Raw genomic sequence first — 16,944 nt, forward strand, 5'->3', positions numbered from 1 at the left:
TGGGGACTGATTTCCAAGGTCAGACCAGCAGATCTGCTTCCCATCATTGAAAAATACCACTACGTGGGCTATTTCCAAAGATAATTAGGGAAAAGGAAAAGAACCTATATGTTCTAAAATGTTTATAGCAGCTTTCTTTGTGGTGACAAAGAACTGGAAATTGTAAGGATGCCATCAATTGGGGAATGGCTGAACACGTTGCGGTATATGCTTGCGATGGAATACTGCTGTGCTATAAGAAACGATGAGCTCAGTGATCTTAGAAAGACATAGTTAGACTGAAAATAATGAAGTGAAATGAGCAGAACCAAGAGAATGTTGTATACAGTAATGGCAGTATTGTTTTGAGAAAGACTTTGAGCAAATAAGTTATTTTGACTATTATAAATACCAAAATTAACTATAAAGGACATAAGAAGAAAAATGCTATTTGCATCCAGAGAAAGAACTGACAAATAGAAGTATGTATAGACTATTTTTACACATACATACCTATTTGTGTCTAATGGTAGCCATCTCTAAGGTGGGGGGTGGGGTGGGGGAGGAAGAAAAAAAGACATTTGCATGATAATTTTGTTGTATATTTGAAAGAAAGAGCAAGTTGCGCACGGTAGATTTGCAGTTTCATGAGCAATCATCTTTTTTTATTATACTGTTATGGAAATGCTTGTTTTATTCCATAAATTAAAAAGGAAATTCAAAAAAGAAAAAAAAAAGAATGAAAAATACATGAGTCCCGCCTACTGGAAAGTGCAGGCATTTGTTCAGTGAAAACCAGGGCTGTTTGTGAATCACCCACCTATCAGTTTCCCTGCTGAGAAGGTCACCTCAGTCGCTGAACTTTTCTGTAAATCTTTGCCTGCCTTGGGAAAGAAAGGAAAACACTTAGCTAGAAGGCAAAGCCAAACATTCCAATGGGAAGGTGCAAATCGTTTCCTTGAACGACTCTGAACTCAGTTAGAGGTTAATATTTTGTTTGTTTTCCTGGTCAGAAGCTTGGTGTTTTCTTGGTTTGGATCTACTATTTACTTATATGTGACCTTGGTCAGTCAATCAGCAAACATTTGTTAGGTGTCTGCTGCATGCCAGGCACTGTGCTATGTACTAGGAATACAAAGAAAGGCAAAAGATAGTCCCTGCCCTCAAGGAAGGGGGGGCGGGGTCACGTTGCTGCTGTCTGTGAGCATCAGTTTCGTCTTCTACAAAATAAGGGCCTTGGACTGGACCATAGCCCCTTCCAGCTCTTCTTGACCTATTAGCATCCCTCTGGCTGACATCTCCGGCCAGGGGCCTTAATCTCAGTCTGTGCTGGCACGCTACTGTTCCTAGAAACAAGAACTGTTCGAGTTTCCCAGCCGAAGACAGAGTGGACAGTGGTCACTGGTGAAACAGGAGGCAGCTTCCTCCCACCAAAATAGCACAGCTTCTGCAGGCCCCCAGACAAGGCACTCTGGCTGTTTGCACAGGCTGCTTGCCCAGGGTACTTTTGCTCTTGGCTTTCTGATCAGAATTGCAGATGTTCCCTTGCTTGGTTTTTAGTTTAGTTTTGTTTTGTTTCCACTCTCACATGCACTCTCTTGTGGGCTTATAAAAACCTAGGATAAAGCTTTTAAATAGGCCTGTAGATACCAACCATAAGATAAGAGAAATCTGCCTTCCTTTATCATGAATTGAGGTCAGCAGTGGATAGAGCTCAGGGGTTAGAGTCAGGAAGACCTGAGTTCAAATCAGACCTTAGACAGATGTTAGCTGTTTGACCCTGGGCAAGTCACTTAACGCTATTTGCCTCAGCAACTCATCTGTAAAATGAGCTGGAGAAGAAAATGGCAAACCACACCAGTATCTCTGGATGGTCTGAAGAAGAATCAGACACGGGCAAAGTGACTCAACAACAATGCTACCATAAGCTTTGCCTCAGTTGTAAGTAGAATGGAGACAACCCAAGACAGTACATCCTGGGATGCTGGCAATGCCCCGTACGTGCCATCAGGGTAGAAGACACCTAAGCTGTCTGTAAAGAGCTCTTGGAGTGGGAGTAGGGTGGGAGATACAATCCTTATTAGCCCAATTCATATTCAGAAGTTACCAGTCATCAGACAGACAGCCACCTCCGACCCTGAGAAAAGAGCTGAGTTGACATTGCCCTTGAAATTGTATCTCCTGCCACCCTCCTGAGCCTGGCACAGGCACAAAGGTTGTAGCTCCATGCCTGTGCTTCCGACAAATATTAGAACACATCCGTCTTATTTGCTGGGCTTGTTTAAACCATGTGAGGCAAATTAAGTGCAGAATTAATATTTAAGCAGAGCTACAATTCATCAGGGTATTTAGTCTTTCTGAAGGCAGCCAAGTCAAGGAAGAAGTGCCAACCTTTACCCGAATGGGGGCCTGTGCAAGGTTGGGGATTCGTAGCAGGGCTGTGTGTAGATTCCTGAATTGGGAGCATTCCCCAGAATGCCTGGAGCTCAGAGAAAGCAGCAAGGCCTGCTTCCTCTCCTCATATCACAGGCAGTTCCAACTATAGGCATATGGTACCCCAAGCCAAGGGAGCATCCCTTGGAAAAGGCATAAGGCCTTAATAGAATACCATTCTACCTAAATGCCAGCTTCCACTCTCCCACTGGATGCATGCTGTGCCTGGAGCTGAAAATCAATGCTATTTCTTAGGGAGCACAAGCGTCCTTTGGGTGGGCTGATCAAAGATTCTGCTAGAGCCCGAGGGCATTGGGAAAGCCACTCTTAGGTATTAATTTTGGTCCCTAGGTAGGGTTATTCATTCTTCCAAGGGCATTTAAATGGTATATTTCTAGCTTAAACTCAAACTGATTCCTTTCGTGTACTGTACACTGCAGACAAACTGGATTATTTCCTTTTCTATGAAAATTTTCCTCAGCTTCCTATCTCTGTGCCTTGTTTACATTATTCCCTAGACCCAAAATTTCCTTCCCAGGAATGTGGAATGTGTGATTGGACATGTGAGCCCTAGGTTTCTAGTCTTTTAGCCAATTGAGATAACCCTAAAAAGCCCTATGGGGCATCCAAGTGGCACAGTGAGTAGAGTACTAGGCTTGGAGTCATCTTTATGAGTCCAAATCTGGCCTCAGACACTTACTAGTTGTGTGACCCTGGGCAAGTCACTTAACCTTGTTGACCTCAGTTTCCTCATCTGTAAAATGAGTTAGAGAAGGAAATGGCAAACCATTCCCGTATCTCTACCAAGAAAATCCCAATTGGGGTCATGAAGAGTTGGACGGGACTGAATAACAACAACAAAGAAGGCTTCCATTCCCTCCACCTGCCCCCAATTTCCACTTGTTGAAATTTTAAGGCCCCATAATCTGTTTAGGGAGAGCAGAGGCCATTTGGTTCTATGCTTACATGTAAACATTAAAAGAGAAGACAGCTGGTTTGTTCAGATGTTAGGTTGCTAGGTTTTTGAAGAACTGTCTGACAAATTAATGTTTAATGAGACTTCACCACACTCCATCATTTTGATGGTCTGCAGTCTGGCCTAAGCCTACCCTAGGGCTGGATTTTATTTTACTCATGAACGCTTCTGTGGGAGACCCTGTCTTGACTTTGGGGACACACCCCAGAATCCTGTGCATTTCAGAGAGATGCTTTGGCCTTCTGCATGGACCAAACCAAGACCTCCTTGATCCTTTGGGGTTGGAGGAGGAGAGTCATTCAGAAGCCCAAGGCAACTGGCAGTGACTGAAATGCTGGAGTGAGATCATGATGAATAACAACCCTTGGGTTTTCCAAGGTGAACCTTAGGAATGTTACAGTAATTCACCATCTTTCATTTCCAACAGTCTTACAGCCAGGTGCTGTAATGCCAGTTCTTTCTCTGCCAGATGTCTCCCATTTTCACACCTCTCCTTCTCATCTCTACTGTCCTTATCTATTTCCTGAGTCCTCTTTTCTGCCAGTGTATGTCTCATGTGGCTCCATTCTAAGAGGGAATTGGACATATTCATTCTCTTCATCCCAACCCCTTTTGGGGTGGTGTAATGTGTGATTGCACATGTGAGAGCCCTATTCTTTTGGTCAATTGAAATAACCATAGAAAATCCTAAGGGCCTATCCATCCAAGGCATTGTAGGGGGCACCATTTTATTGGCTTTAGAACTGAAAGAAACATTAGAGATCAGCTAATCCAACAGTGTCATTGTTGTGGTTGTTCAGTCATTTCAGTTGTGTCCAACTCCTCAGGACCCCATTTGGGTTTTCTTTGCAAAGATACTAGAGTGGTTTGCCATGTCCTTCTCCAGCTCATTTCACATATGGGGAAACTGAGGCCAACAGGGTTAAGTGACTTGCCCAGGGTCACACAGCTAGTTAGTGTCTGAAGCCAGATTGGAATTCACAAGGATGAGGCTTCCTCCCTCTCCACTGCACCACCTTGCTGCTCCTGTCTCATATTACAGACAAAAAAACTGAGTCTCAAAGAGGTGAAATGTCTTTGAAATGCAGCCAAGAGAACTGGTGTTCAAATCCAGGTCTTCTGACTTCAGATGTAATTGCAGGATCAGAGCTCTGGAGAGAAGGGGCCTCAGATACCCTCTGGTCCAACCCTCTTGTTTTACAGATGAGGAAGCCTATGGAGGCTGATTGATCCAAGACAGGAATACACAGGTATTAAGTAACATAGGTGGGATTAGAACCCAGGTTCTCAAGTTGAAATAGCCCAGTCTTTTCCCTCTGTCCCATGCTGCCTTTCCTTGATATGTAAGCATAGGGTAGTTGGAAGAGATGGACTCAGTGCAACCCACTTCTGCTACATTGGCTGTGATGCCTGATGCTGCTATGAAATGAACTCACCAGAATGCCCCAGGAGACAGGGAGGCAGCAAGCAGTCTTTCTCAGCTCAAGGCATCTAGGTGGCACAGTGGATAGAGTGTTGGAGTTAGAGTTAGGAAGGCCTGAGCTCAAATCCTGCTTCAGACACTTACTTAGCTGTAAGACCTTGGGCAAGTCACACCTGTCTCTGTTTCAGTTCCTTACCTAGAGTGGGGCTAGTAATAGCTCCTACTTCAGAGGGTTTTGGGGAGGATCAAACAAGTTAACATATATAAACCTTAAAGTAATAACAATAGCAAACATTTACATAGCACCTACTATGTGCCAGGCGCTTCACATTTGATCCTCACAAAAACGCTGGGAGGTAGGTGCTATAATTATCCCTTTTCCAGATGAAGAAACTGAAGTTAAGTGATCTGCCCGGGGTCATACAGCTAGTCCAAGTGTCTGAACTCAAGTCCTCCTGACTCTGGCAGCAAAGCACTCTATCCACTGTGCCACCTAGCTGCCTCTAAAGCACTATATAAATGCTAGCTAATATTATTAGTGAAAAGCTGAGGTCTGGGGTGGGGTCCTAGCATCAGTTACAAACACAATACAATTGGGAATTCAGTTAAGTTCTCCACGGAGTAGGAGTTACCATTAAAAGCTTTACGTTCAGGTTTCCTCTGTATGGTAAACACGGAAGATCTGTGTGTGCTGAATGAATCAAGAGCATTTCAGTCCAGGTGGGAAAACTGACAAAGACCTAGGAGTGAAAATAAGTTTATGTCAGGATTCTTCTTCCAGCAGCTTACTTCTAACTCCAGGATGTTAAGTTATGGATTAGAAATCTGAAAGGGAAAATAAGAACGCTCCAGCTGTAGCTTATAGGAGGAAAGGCCTTTTGTCTTTACCTGCCAGAAGGACTAGAACCAGCCCTGGGCTTTGAGAGAGAAAACAGAAAAAAGGATTTGTTCTTCGAAGTTTGGATTCAGTCAAAGGGCCGCACTTGAGAGCCTAGAGGGCCACACGTGGCCTCGAGGCCTAGGCTTCCCCACTCCTGGCAATTAGATCAATTCCCTTCCATGCTGACCTTGACCAAAGTTACTTTCTATATGGTGAAAATTTAATGTAGGCACCCTAAGGTGTGGGTTTTGTTAAAAAGAGATGGTGGACAGAGTTCTGTTTCCCATTAGCAGATCTTGATTTTATTTTTAAAAATTCAGGGGGAAGCAGCCCAGAATCCAGAAGGTCTGGGTCCAAACTTTGCCTCAGACACTTACTAGCTGTGTGACCCTGGGCATCACTTAACCTCTGTTTGCCTCAGTTTCCTCAACGATGAAATGGGGATAATAATAGCTCCTATCTGAGGATCAGAGATAATACTTGTAAAAAGTGCTTAGCTATAAAAAATGGTGCACTCAATGATCTTAGGAAAACATGGAAAGACTTGCAGGAAATAATGAGTGAAATGAGCAGAACCAAGAGAACATTATATACAGATCCAACAATATTGTTTGAAGAACAACTTTGAGTGAATAAGTCATTTTGATTATTAAAAATACCAAATGAACTATAAAGGACATATGAAGGAAGATGCTACCTGTATCCAGAGAAAGAACTGAGAAATAGAAGTAGGTATAGAATAGTTTTACATACATCTACCCCACCCCCACCATATGCCTATTTGTATCTAATGGTAGCCATCTCTTGGGCGGGGAGGGAAGAAAAAAAGGGAAAAAAAGAAATGTACATGATAACTTTATTATATATTTAAAAGTTGTACATAATAGATTTACAGTTTCATGTCCAATCATCTTTCTTATTATACTATGTTATCGAAATGCTTGCTTTATTCCATAAATTAAAAACAAAATAATTGTTTTTAAAAAGTGCTTAACATAGTGCCTGGCACATAGTAGGTATCATAGAAAGTAGGTATCATAGAAATGTTTATTTCTTTCTCTTCCCCCATCTAAAAAAATTCTTCTCAGCTGATAGCTGGGACTTGTTCTGTATCTTTGAACTCACCAGGAAAAAAACCAACAACAACTCAGTAATCATTTGGTTTGTCCAATGAACAGTCAAACTGATGACTAGGAGAGATGAGGGTTTATTCTGCCGTCATGGCTGGTGGGCTCAGCAGGGTGAAAGCAAGAGCTTCTCTCTTATCTTCATAACATGAAGCCATACTTGACGCTCTGCTCAATATAGGCACCCAGAGAGGGAGCACAACGTGAAGTCTTCAATTTGTTTTTTATTGTGTAGGCAAATGAGGCAGAAATCTGTCTGAAAACTGGCTTGCAGTTGTTAATGAACATCCCTACAAAAGCAGCATGTTAGCGACTCGAGGCAGAGAACTGAAATCTAGTTACTTCAGCTTGCGGAGACTCAATTTCCTCTCCATAAAATGGGATTAACCACATTTGCATGACCAGCCTCACAGGGTTATTGTGAACAAAATCCTGTGTAAACCTGAGCTCCTCAATTTCAATCTCAGAAGCACTTTAGAGGCCTTGTGGTCCAACCCCTTCATTTTAAGAATAAGACGACTGAAACTCAAATTGGCTCATGACTTGCCCAGAGTCCCACAGTCAGTAAGTGGGTGGCATGGTGGATAGTGCTAGACTTGAAGTAAGAAAGACCTGAATTCAAATCCTCCCTCACATAATTACTATTGTGTGAGCTTGGGTAAGTCACTTATCCTTTCTGTGCCTCAGTGGCCTAAACTGGAAAATTAGTTGGATTCAGTAGCCTCTAAGATCTCTGCCAGGTCAAAATACAATAAAGTCTCTTACTACTGTCCTCCCTGGCTTCCTTTAAGTCCCAACTAAAATTCCACCTCCCTCCTATAAGAAGCCTTCCCTAGTGCCTTCTTAATTTTAGTGCCTTCTCTCTGTTAATTATTTATCCTGGACATAGCTTGCTTTGCGTGTTGTCTCCACTTGGAGATTGGAGGCTCCTTGAGGGCCGGGACTGGCTTTTGCCTCTTCCGTATCTCTTAGTACACTTAATACAGTGCCTACAGTGGCACTGTACACTATACACAGCATACTTAATACATGCCTACAGTGGCATATATTAGGCACTTAATAAATGTTTAGTGAATGAATGAACAAGATTATGATCCCTCTATGATGTAAGGCAAATGTCTAAAATAAATTCGGAGCCTGGGACTACACGACTCCAAGTCCAGTGCCCCATGCATTGCTACTCAAATGGGAGCCATTATACCTTTCTCTTTGCTTGGGTGTGCTGTGCTGCAAACTGGTAAACTGATCTTCATGGGTGCCCTGAAGTTATAAGGAGATTATTTAGGTCTCCAAGACAATCTTTTCAATGTCCATATTCTCTGTTAGTGTGTTTTCTAAAAGGGGAGCCTGCCAACAGTAGGCCTGGCCTCTGCCAACAAAGTGAACCTCCATAAAAGAGGTGATAGTGTAGCCAAGCAACCTTCCATTCATAATGGAAGGGAATTGATCTAGGTCGTGCCACGCTGGTCTCTGGGGGCTGCTCAAAACCATCAACCTGTTAAAGTCCGAGTCTCCAGCTGTCCGCTGTAGAAAGGACACCATCAGGTTACTCTGTGGTTGTCCAGAGCAGGCGCCGTCATTAACACTTGAATAGGAATGTTGGCCTAGCTCTGATGAACCTTCTATTTCACTGTTAACTCCTAGTCTTATTCTGTTTTTTTTTTCCCTTCCTTTAGGTCTGTTCCTTATCCTAGGCTTGATACTCTACCCTGCTGGTTGGGGTTCCCAGAAGGCAATAAACTACTGTGGACATTATGCTTCTGCCTATAAACTAGGAGAGTGCTCATTAGGCTGGGCCTTCTACACGGCCATTGGTGGCACTGTCCTGACATTCATCTGTGCCGTCCTCTCAGCACAAGCCGAGATTGCCACGTCCAGTGACAAAGTACAAGAAGAAATCGAAGAAGGGAAAAACCTGATCTGCCTCCTTTAATTTGAGAAAGAGAGAGAGAAGAGATCAAAGCCTGTTCTTTCCTGATTAACTTTGGAAAAGGATCCACTTTCCTGTTTTCACTGATTGTGACCGCCCATGTGTCGTCAGGGGCCTGTTTCTACTGAAGCCATCCTTCGTTCTCCCGGGTCTCTGAGGAACCGACAGGAAGAAACAGCCCATGTCAGAGAAGCTGGACACAAGCCGCCAATGGGGCAAGGTGGGGGAGGGAGTTTAGAAGCATGTAAATAGCATATAAACCATGTTAAATAGCTGACAAATGCTGTCATTGTTAGATTGCATCTTCCTGGGAGCCCCTGGAGGATTCTGAGTTAAGTAATAAAGCCAGTAATCTTTATTCTGGACAGGATGAGACAGGAAACTAGCTTGGGGGTGTCACGAGGGTTCTCCTCTCTGTGTTTTGAGAGCATCTTCTACCACAGGTTTAGGACCCTTGTACAAAGAACATCCATCAGAATGAGTTGGGGGATGGGGGAAGATTATTGTCTAAAATGACTCCGAATACAGCTTTACTGCCTGTTACAGAACACTTTGCTGGGTGAAAATGAAACTATACTCCATTCCTGCAGGGGAGAAAACATAGAGGTTAAAGGGGAAGCAGGCAATTGTTACTGGGTCAAGGCACTCACCTTCCTTGGGTACCATGCAAAGAACTGGAGGTGATATTAACCTTGGGGCTGCAGCCCTTTGTAAGCTCCTGCATGGGAAGATTCCTTGAGATGAGGTACCTTCTTGGGTTAGCTGGACCAAGAGTCATTCTGGGATTGGAGAAACGGGGTAATGAAGGTGCCATCTTTGATCTTTCCAACACTTTGATGGCTCCAAGTTTCATTCACCCCACGGACACTGACCCTTCTTTACACTTCAGGCTGTAGTATTAGTGAGTGTCCATGGCCAAAATAAGATCTCCTGCCCCAGCCTTCAGTGTCCAGACTTTTGGTCGGGTGCCTTTCTGGCCCTAGCTAGGCTGGTCCTTGACCAACAAACACAAAGTCTGTCACCAGGCCTCCACTTGAAGCCTTTCCAGCTTTGTAGGACCTACCGTGGCTTAATTTTGAGAAAGAATGCAAGGTCACCTCCACATCTAGAAGCGTCAGAGTAGGGTTTAGGTGGTGGCCACCTCTAAAATTAGAGATACGTGCTCTTCTTTCCTGAACATAGTCAAACAGGCTAGCCTGGTGGGTCCAGCAAGTCCTGAGGCTGTCCCAGTTTCTAGTTCAAATGCAGATCATGTGTTTTTCTCCTGCTGTTAGGACTTGGCTTCATTCAACTGCCAAAGGGAAGCTCATTCCCTTTCCTCATTCCAGAGACTGATGTCCCAGGGCCAGCTGTGGCCCATTCAGATGCTTAACTACGAGGCCCTGCCAAATTCTCAGCATTTGTGGGGAGACATTTTCCCACTGTTTGTTCACCACGTTGCTGTCAGCTGTATTTCCAAATCTAGCGGCGATAACAGCAATACAGTTACCACAACTGACATTTTTTTAACAAACAAACAAAAAAAAAGACAGCTAGTCATGTGACTTTAGTTTTTCTAGGCATACAACTCTTCTGGAGGACAGACTTAAAGAAGATGAAATGACTGTAATGAAGGAATACTTCCCCAAAAGTTGTAGGTTTTAAGAGTCAGTGAATCTGAATCTGAATGTGAAAACACCCTTTGGATGCCCCCATATGTGCAGGGGTACATGGACAAATTCAGGAAGACTCCTTTCCTGTCTCTGGAAAAGTTCTGCCAACCTTGGAAAGTGCCATGGGGACCAGAAAGCACACCTGTGTTCACAGCTTTATCGTTCTGATTGATTCTGAACTTTATTTTTTAAACCATATTCCTAATACTCCTCTCGAAACTACAGTCCCTGGTTTACAGGCATGAAGTCTTCATTTATGTTCCTTCATGTTCATGAATTGGCCAAATCTGGACATCCATAATTTAGGAAAACAGGATTTTTGTGAAATTAGATGATGCTGTTACTTTTCTAATGTTTCACAAAGCATCTAAAAATATTTGTCAGTGAAATCAAATTGACTGCCAAATCCCAAGAAAACCTTCAAAGAGACCAATAGAGACGTGTCCTTCTTTTTGCTTTCTTACAGCAACCTTTCAGCTTTGAACACTGACTTGGCTGGAAACAACTATAGCCCTAGTAGTCTGCTTAGGAGAATGTTTTCCATTCTGCTCAGCAAACCCAATTCATGTGTTTTTCTTTGGATCTGTTGTATTAGAATACTTAGGAAAATTCATGATCTTCTTGGGGGATAGGTATTCCTACTCCAATTCCTCTTCATGGTGTGAAGGTGACCCTTGATTCTTGAAGTTCTAGCATGTTGTATCAATTCAATTTACTAAGCATTAAGCTGCTATTGTGTGCCAGGCACAAAGTCAAAAAAGAAAATTGTTCTTGCTCGTAAGGACCTTCCATTCTACCAGGCACAAAATGCTTTGAGTACAGGCGCCATGATGGTCTGGGTATTTCTAACTGCAGAGATGATCTTCACCAGAAGGCTGTGGATAATAATAAGAGCGTTGGCTCTTGGGTCAAGCTATGTTTGTGACCTTGGACAAGTCACACCCAACTGATGGTGGACTTCAGTTTTCTCACCTGAAAATTGAAGGGATTAGAGTAGATGGCTTCTAAGGTCCTTTCCAGCTCTAGATCTATGATTTTAATCAAGAGCTCCCAAAATAATTGATTAGAAGTTAGGATGGAGAGGAGACTCAGCACATAGTGAATCAAGTTTAAAATGATGATCACTTCAAACAATAAATCAAATTAATATCCAAAATTACCAAGTAGAATTTTCTTTCTAATCACCCAAAAAGATGGCAACGCAAAGATCATTGGAGTAAAGTATGAGAATAATTCAAACAGAGGAAGGCCTTTTTTTGGGGGGGAAGGGAGAGGGTGATTCCACTTTTTGTTCTAGCACTAAACTGCTAAAACACTGTGTCTCTAGCTTGAGAACGTCTTTCCATTCTGTGAGGTCTCAGAGGAAATACAATAAATTCTCAAGTTTCATCCTAAGTAATTCTACTCAGGTGGGAAAGAGTTCTGTGAAGGTTTCATCCTATTTCCTATACCTCATCACCCTCTGCTCTTCCTCTTCCAGCCTATCCTCAGTAAGTTCCAGACTCAGCTGAGGGCCTAAGGATTGAGCCAACCACCTGGGAGATTTAAATCTTTTGAACCTTTAGAAGTGCTCCAAAACATGGGCTTTCCAAGATTTTCTCAAGCAGCTCCCTTTAAAAACTGTGTAATCACTACCGGGCTCTTGCCTTTCACCTAGTGATTGCAATCGCTTGTGAGTACACACACCTGCCATAATGCCAGGGGCTGCTAAAGCTTGGCTGCAGGTTAGCCTGACCTAACTCCAGGAACCCCTGTGAGCTAAAGGATGGAGGTCGGCTCTGAAGCTGAGAAAGAAAGAATATTCAGGACTTCTGTTCTAACCACTAGTTCCCACTTTGACCAAAGTCCAAAGTAAGTGGATTGTAAATCCTGTGACGCAGATGAAAAGGGAGAGGTGGGTATTAAGCTTGGTGATTCAGCTCTTTTTTTTGAAGAGTGGATTCTCATCTCATTTTTGTTGTCTACACTAACAGCTTAGAATCTTTAACAGCATCTGTTATCACGTATAATCCTAGGGTTAAAAAAGACTCTAGGGAGGACTGGGGTTCAATCTCGTATTAATGTTCTGACTTTAAAGTTTCTATGTAGGCACATAACCCAGCTTCATTGTCTGTTCAGTTATCGCTTTTGGGGCAAAGTATCACAGTTTTGTTCATTAGGCAAAGGTCTTTTCTAGATTCAGCAAGAAAATGTTCCCACGCCCATTTTTTCTCCTTCATTTCAACCCTTAAGACAAGCTCAATCTCTTTTTTGAAATCCAGCTAATTTATATGGGCTTAAATAACTTCAAGAACCAAAAAGTTGCCTCTCTTTACATCATATCATCATCACCTTCATCTGTGTGGATGTTGTCTTGGCTGTAAGAATGCTGCTATCCCTCCAGTTATTCTCTTCCCATCAGTTACAAGATGTAAACATTTGTGTCCAGAGCCAAAAGAAAAATTATTTTCATTCCATTAGTTGGACCTTGCAGGATTTTCTTACAAACTACCAAGAAAATGAAACCACTGAAAAACATCCCACACACTGAAACTAACCACATAACAGGAAGGAAATCTACTTGGTGGATAAAAATGACACCAGACTGACGGCTCCACTAGACTGAAAGAGCAGGTAACGCAGCATCCCTCTATCCATCCATCCACCCACCACCATGCATCTCCTTCCACCAAAACTTACTGAAAATTGTCTTGGCCTGGACTCGGGTTATTCCAAATAGCTGTTTAAAAACCACTCAAGATGGAGACTGTGCAGGGAAGAAATGCAGATGTTAACTGTTCATTTCTCAGCTCTTCCACTTTTCTAGCAGGTATAAAAAAGAAAAAAAAGATAGTTGCAATATTTCTAATCCATTTCAGCTGACCATCTCATAGTATATCATTGAAAATGTCATGTGCTTAGACTATTGCACCAGAAGAGTCCTATTTATTTTGCCTGTCTCCACTTCGGGCGAATCTGTAAGGTGTCATGATGATATTGAGTGAACTGTGAGGCTTCTGAAATGTTTGCCAGTGGTTCTGTGGATTCTTTAAACCTGTGTGTTAACTCAACAGTGTGACATATTGACTCGGGGTGGGGGGATATTTTTAATCATTTTCAATCTGTGGTTTGATAATCTTTTGTTAAACATGTACTCAGTAAGTGTCATAGTCCTTCTTTTGAAGTGTAGCATATTTAATATATATGTGCATATATATGCACATGTATGCACATATATATACATACAGAAGTACATGTGTATATATATATATATATATACATACATACACAAGTCTGTGAGAGATGTGCAATAACAAAGGCATATGTTTTGTTTTTGAAAACTGGAGAAGAGTTGGAAAAGGGTTGGGGGGAGGGGGGAATTCATCCTGTTCAAAGCAAAGGAGAGTTAAGAATGTGGGCTTTGGCCTCATAAATCTATGGCAATCCTAACGTGCTCTGTAAGCCAGAGAGAGAAAATGAGAAGAAACTGTTGGTATGAGTTTAATCTCAATCTATAAAATCACTAGACTTTTTTGGGTTTTGTTTTTTTTTGGAAAGTTAAGCCTGAGGATCCAGGCCCAATTTTTTGCTAGCCTTTAATTTGAAATGTGAAGCTGCCAAGCTGCTTTTATGTCAGGCTAATCTCTAGTAGCAAATATATTATATAAATATGTATATAATCACTGAGGAGCTTATTTCTGAATATGCTTTTTTTTTACACTTATCATCTATGTGGGACCACTGCTTCGAGGCTGTTTTCACACATCTCTTCTTAGCCACACCAGTCTCGCTTTTTTGTGCAGGCATTTCTGTGTAATAACAGTGAGTGGATTTTATAAAAATCCTAGACCTGTAGTTACACATTTATATTTAGGAGCAATAACTCTGTAAGACCAAAGGGATGGAAGGCAAGACTGTTTTCTTTTGAGATTGTGGTGAAACTATCCATTGGCCTGAGGTATCATGGGGGGCGGGGGCGAAGAAGGACCTCAGTGCTGGATGGTATTTGACAGCCACTTGAGCCAAATCGAAATAAAACTGTGCTGATGGACTTAGCTTGAGCCAGTGATCATTTGTGGTACTCCTATTGTGTTCTCAACTAACATGTGGTTTTTCTAGCATTGCCTAGGTTCCTGTGCACATGTATTTTATCTTCTTTCCCACCCCCAAAAGATCTGAATTAAACTAGACTTTATAAACCTATTCTGAATGTGCCTGATTGTACTGATCTGACTGCTGTGGATACCTTCCTGATCAAGAAAGTATTGCACACATGTACTCTATGCTAATTTCATGGAGCTTCTGATAGGGAAAAAAAAGTTTCCAAGTGGGCTACAACTTTTATTTATAGATAATGCTACATATCTTTATTTAAAGATGAGCATGTAAAACATCTGTTGAGAAGAGTCTCGAAGTTAATGATTATGGGGGAAAAACAGAAAATTTAGCTAGAGGGTTAATCCAGAAAGTAAAGCTGCAGTACTGAATACAAAGGCATTTTTTATTTTTGTTTTGAGGAACAGCAGGAAGTCTCGACCTCCATTCATTTCTGACATGTTCTGAGTTTTGTCGGGATGGGGGGTCCTTCTCCCACCTCCCGCAACCTGGTTTCCCCCTTCTCTGCCACTTATCATATTGATGTCAGTGCAGACAATATACACAGCTCAGAACTCATGATCTCAAGTGATCCAACAGCCTCAGCCTACAGGGATGTGTGTCTCTGTGTCTATGTGTATGCACATGCTCCACCACACCTGGTGAGGAAATGCCATATAAACTCCCAGCATAATTGGGAAATGGTAAACTGATACTTGCCCTCACCCCAAAATATCCAAGCCAATCATACAAAGCAGTTCACACTTCCTAAGGAGGCTCTTTCTCACAACAGCTTCTACCCAGACTGCAGTACTGTCACTAACTCTCGTTTTAGTAATTAAGGTGACTCAGCTTGTCGAGTACCATGGGACAGCTAGGACAGGTTACTAGGACAGAGAATTCCATGTCCTCACTTGAGGTCTACGGGAGTCACTGGTATCATTTGGCATTCTGGCTTTTTCTAAGGCTTCCACAGATAGTACTTTATAAAATTAAAAAAAAAATCCTTTCATGTACAATTACCACAAAACCACCATCTGAGGGAAGTTATGCAAGGATTATTTTCCTCATTTTTGCAGATAAGGATTCAAATTCAGGTGTCATATAGCTACTAAGTAGTGAAATTGTATTCTTGACTTTTATTTCAGTACTCTTTCCCTTATACCACACATACACACACACACACACATATTGTCGCTCTCTTTTTCTCTCCCTTTCCCTTTCTGTCTCTCTCCTCCTCTTTCTCCTTCCCCATCCCTTTTCCCTTCTCCCTCCCCCTTCTCTTCTTCCTCTCCCTCTCCTTCCCACCTGTCTCTGTCTCTCTCTCTCCCTCCCCCCGCTTTTCTCTCCCTCCCTCTCTCCCCTGCTCCCCTTCCCCTGCCTGTCAGTGCTCAGCACAGTGCCCGGCACATGGCAGTATCGATATAAATGCTTATTCCTTTCCTCTTCCTCCTTCTCTGTCTTTCCAATAGCAATCTGTTGGAATTGAGGACAATTGTCCAGATGACTAAGACCAAACAGAAACATTGCACAAATCATTATCTGGGTCCTTCTGATAAAAAGTAGGGTTTGTGGTTCAGTTCCCTAGATGAGTGCCTCAATTTTTCTAGATGCTTCTTGACTAGAAGCCAGATGTGAGGCTTAGAAAACTTGCCTCTGGACAGGAAATATCAAAGATGCTTTATCCTACTTCTGTTATCCTATTAAACACTGAACAGTAACCTATGTACTGTCATATCCAACTCTTCATGACCCCATAGACCATGACACACCAATACTGTCCATGGGGGTTTCTTGGCAAAGATACTGAACTGGCTTGCCATTTCCTTCTCCGGTGAATCAAAGCAAACAGGTTAAGTGACTTGCCCAGGATCAAACAGCTAGTGAATGTCTGAGGCCGCATTTGAATTCAGGTCTTCCTGATGCCAGGCCCATTGAATCACCTAGCTGCCCTGAAGTTGGCACCTACTTATCTGAAATTGTGAGGCACACAATCTGTCTAAACTCTGACCTTTCTATGTCGATAATAGCTTTAAAATGAATAATTTGTGTGCGACTATAAATGTATATATTACGTAACATGTGACTAAAAATATATATACGTGACTACGTATACCAACTTCCAAAAATGTTTTTGCTCAAGTGTCTGCAAAGCTCTTCCAACTCGTATCAATGATTTTAATTCCAGCAGAGGCTGAACACACACACACACACACACACACACACACACACTCACTCACTCACTCTCTCTCTCCCTTATTTGTTTGGCCTTATTTTACCCAGCATCTGTCTGTGGCTCAAGCCAAAATAGTGCACTGTTTGGAATGATTAGGAAGCAGGAACACAGATGAGGCCAATTTGCTGCTCCTCAACCTTTTCAAGGTTTTTTTTCAGAATGCACAGTGACAATGCTACAGTGAGTGACAGAACCCTTCATAGGCAGCTACCAAGTTTTTCCTGAACATAAAGG

The 16,944-nt window shown here is 42.4% G+C and overlaps 1 protein-coding gene across 2 annotated transcripts in view; it reads left to right on the top strand.

Moving 5' to 3' along the window:
* Positions 1-14,430, top strand: part of LHFPL2 (LHFPL tetraspan subfamily member 2) — a 243,455-nt gene extending 229,025 nt beyond the window's left edge. For both annotated transcript variants that reach the window (XM_036767049.1, XM_036767057.1), the window contains one exon: positions 8,495-14,430. In XM_036767049.1, the coding sequence (XP_036622944.1) occupies positions 8,495-8,751 (257 nt within the window). In that variant the 3' untranslated portion in view covers positions 8,752-14,430. The remainder of the gene's footprint in view (positions 1-8,494) is intronic.
* The last annotated feature ends 2,514 nt before the right edge of the window (positions 14,431-16,944 follow it).

This window comes from Trichosurus vulpecula, chromosome 1 (genome assembly GCF_011100635.1).
Source record: "Trichosurus vulpecula isolate mTriVul1 chromosome 1, mTriVul1.pri, whole genome shotgun sequence".
NCBI lineage: Eukaryota > Metazoa > Chordata > Mammalia > Diprotodontia > Phalangeridae > Trichosurus > Trichosurus vulpecula.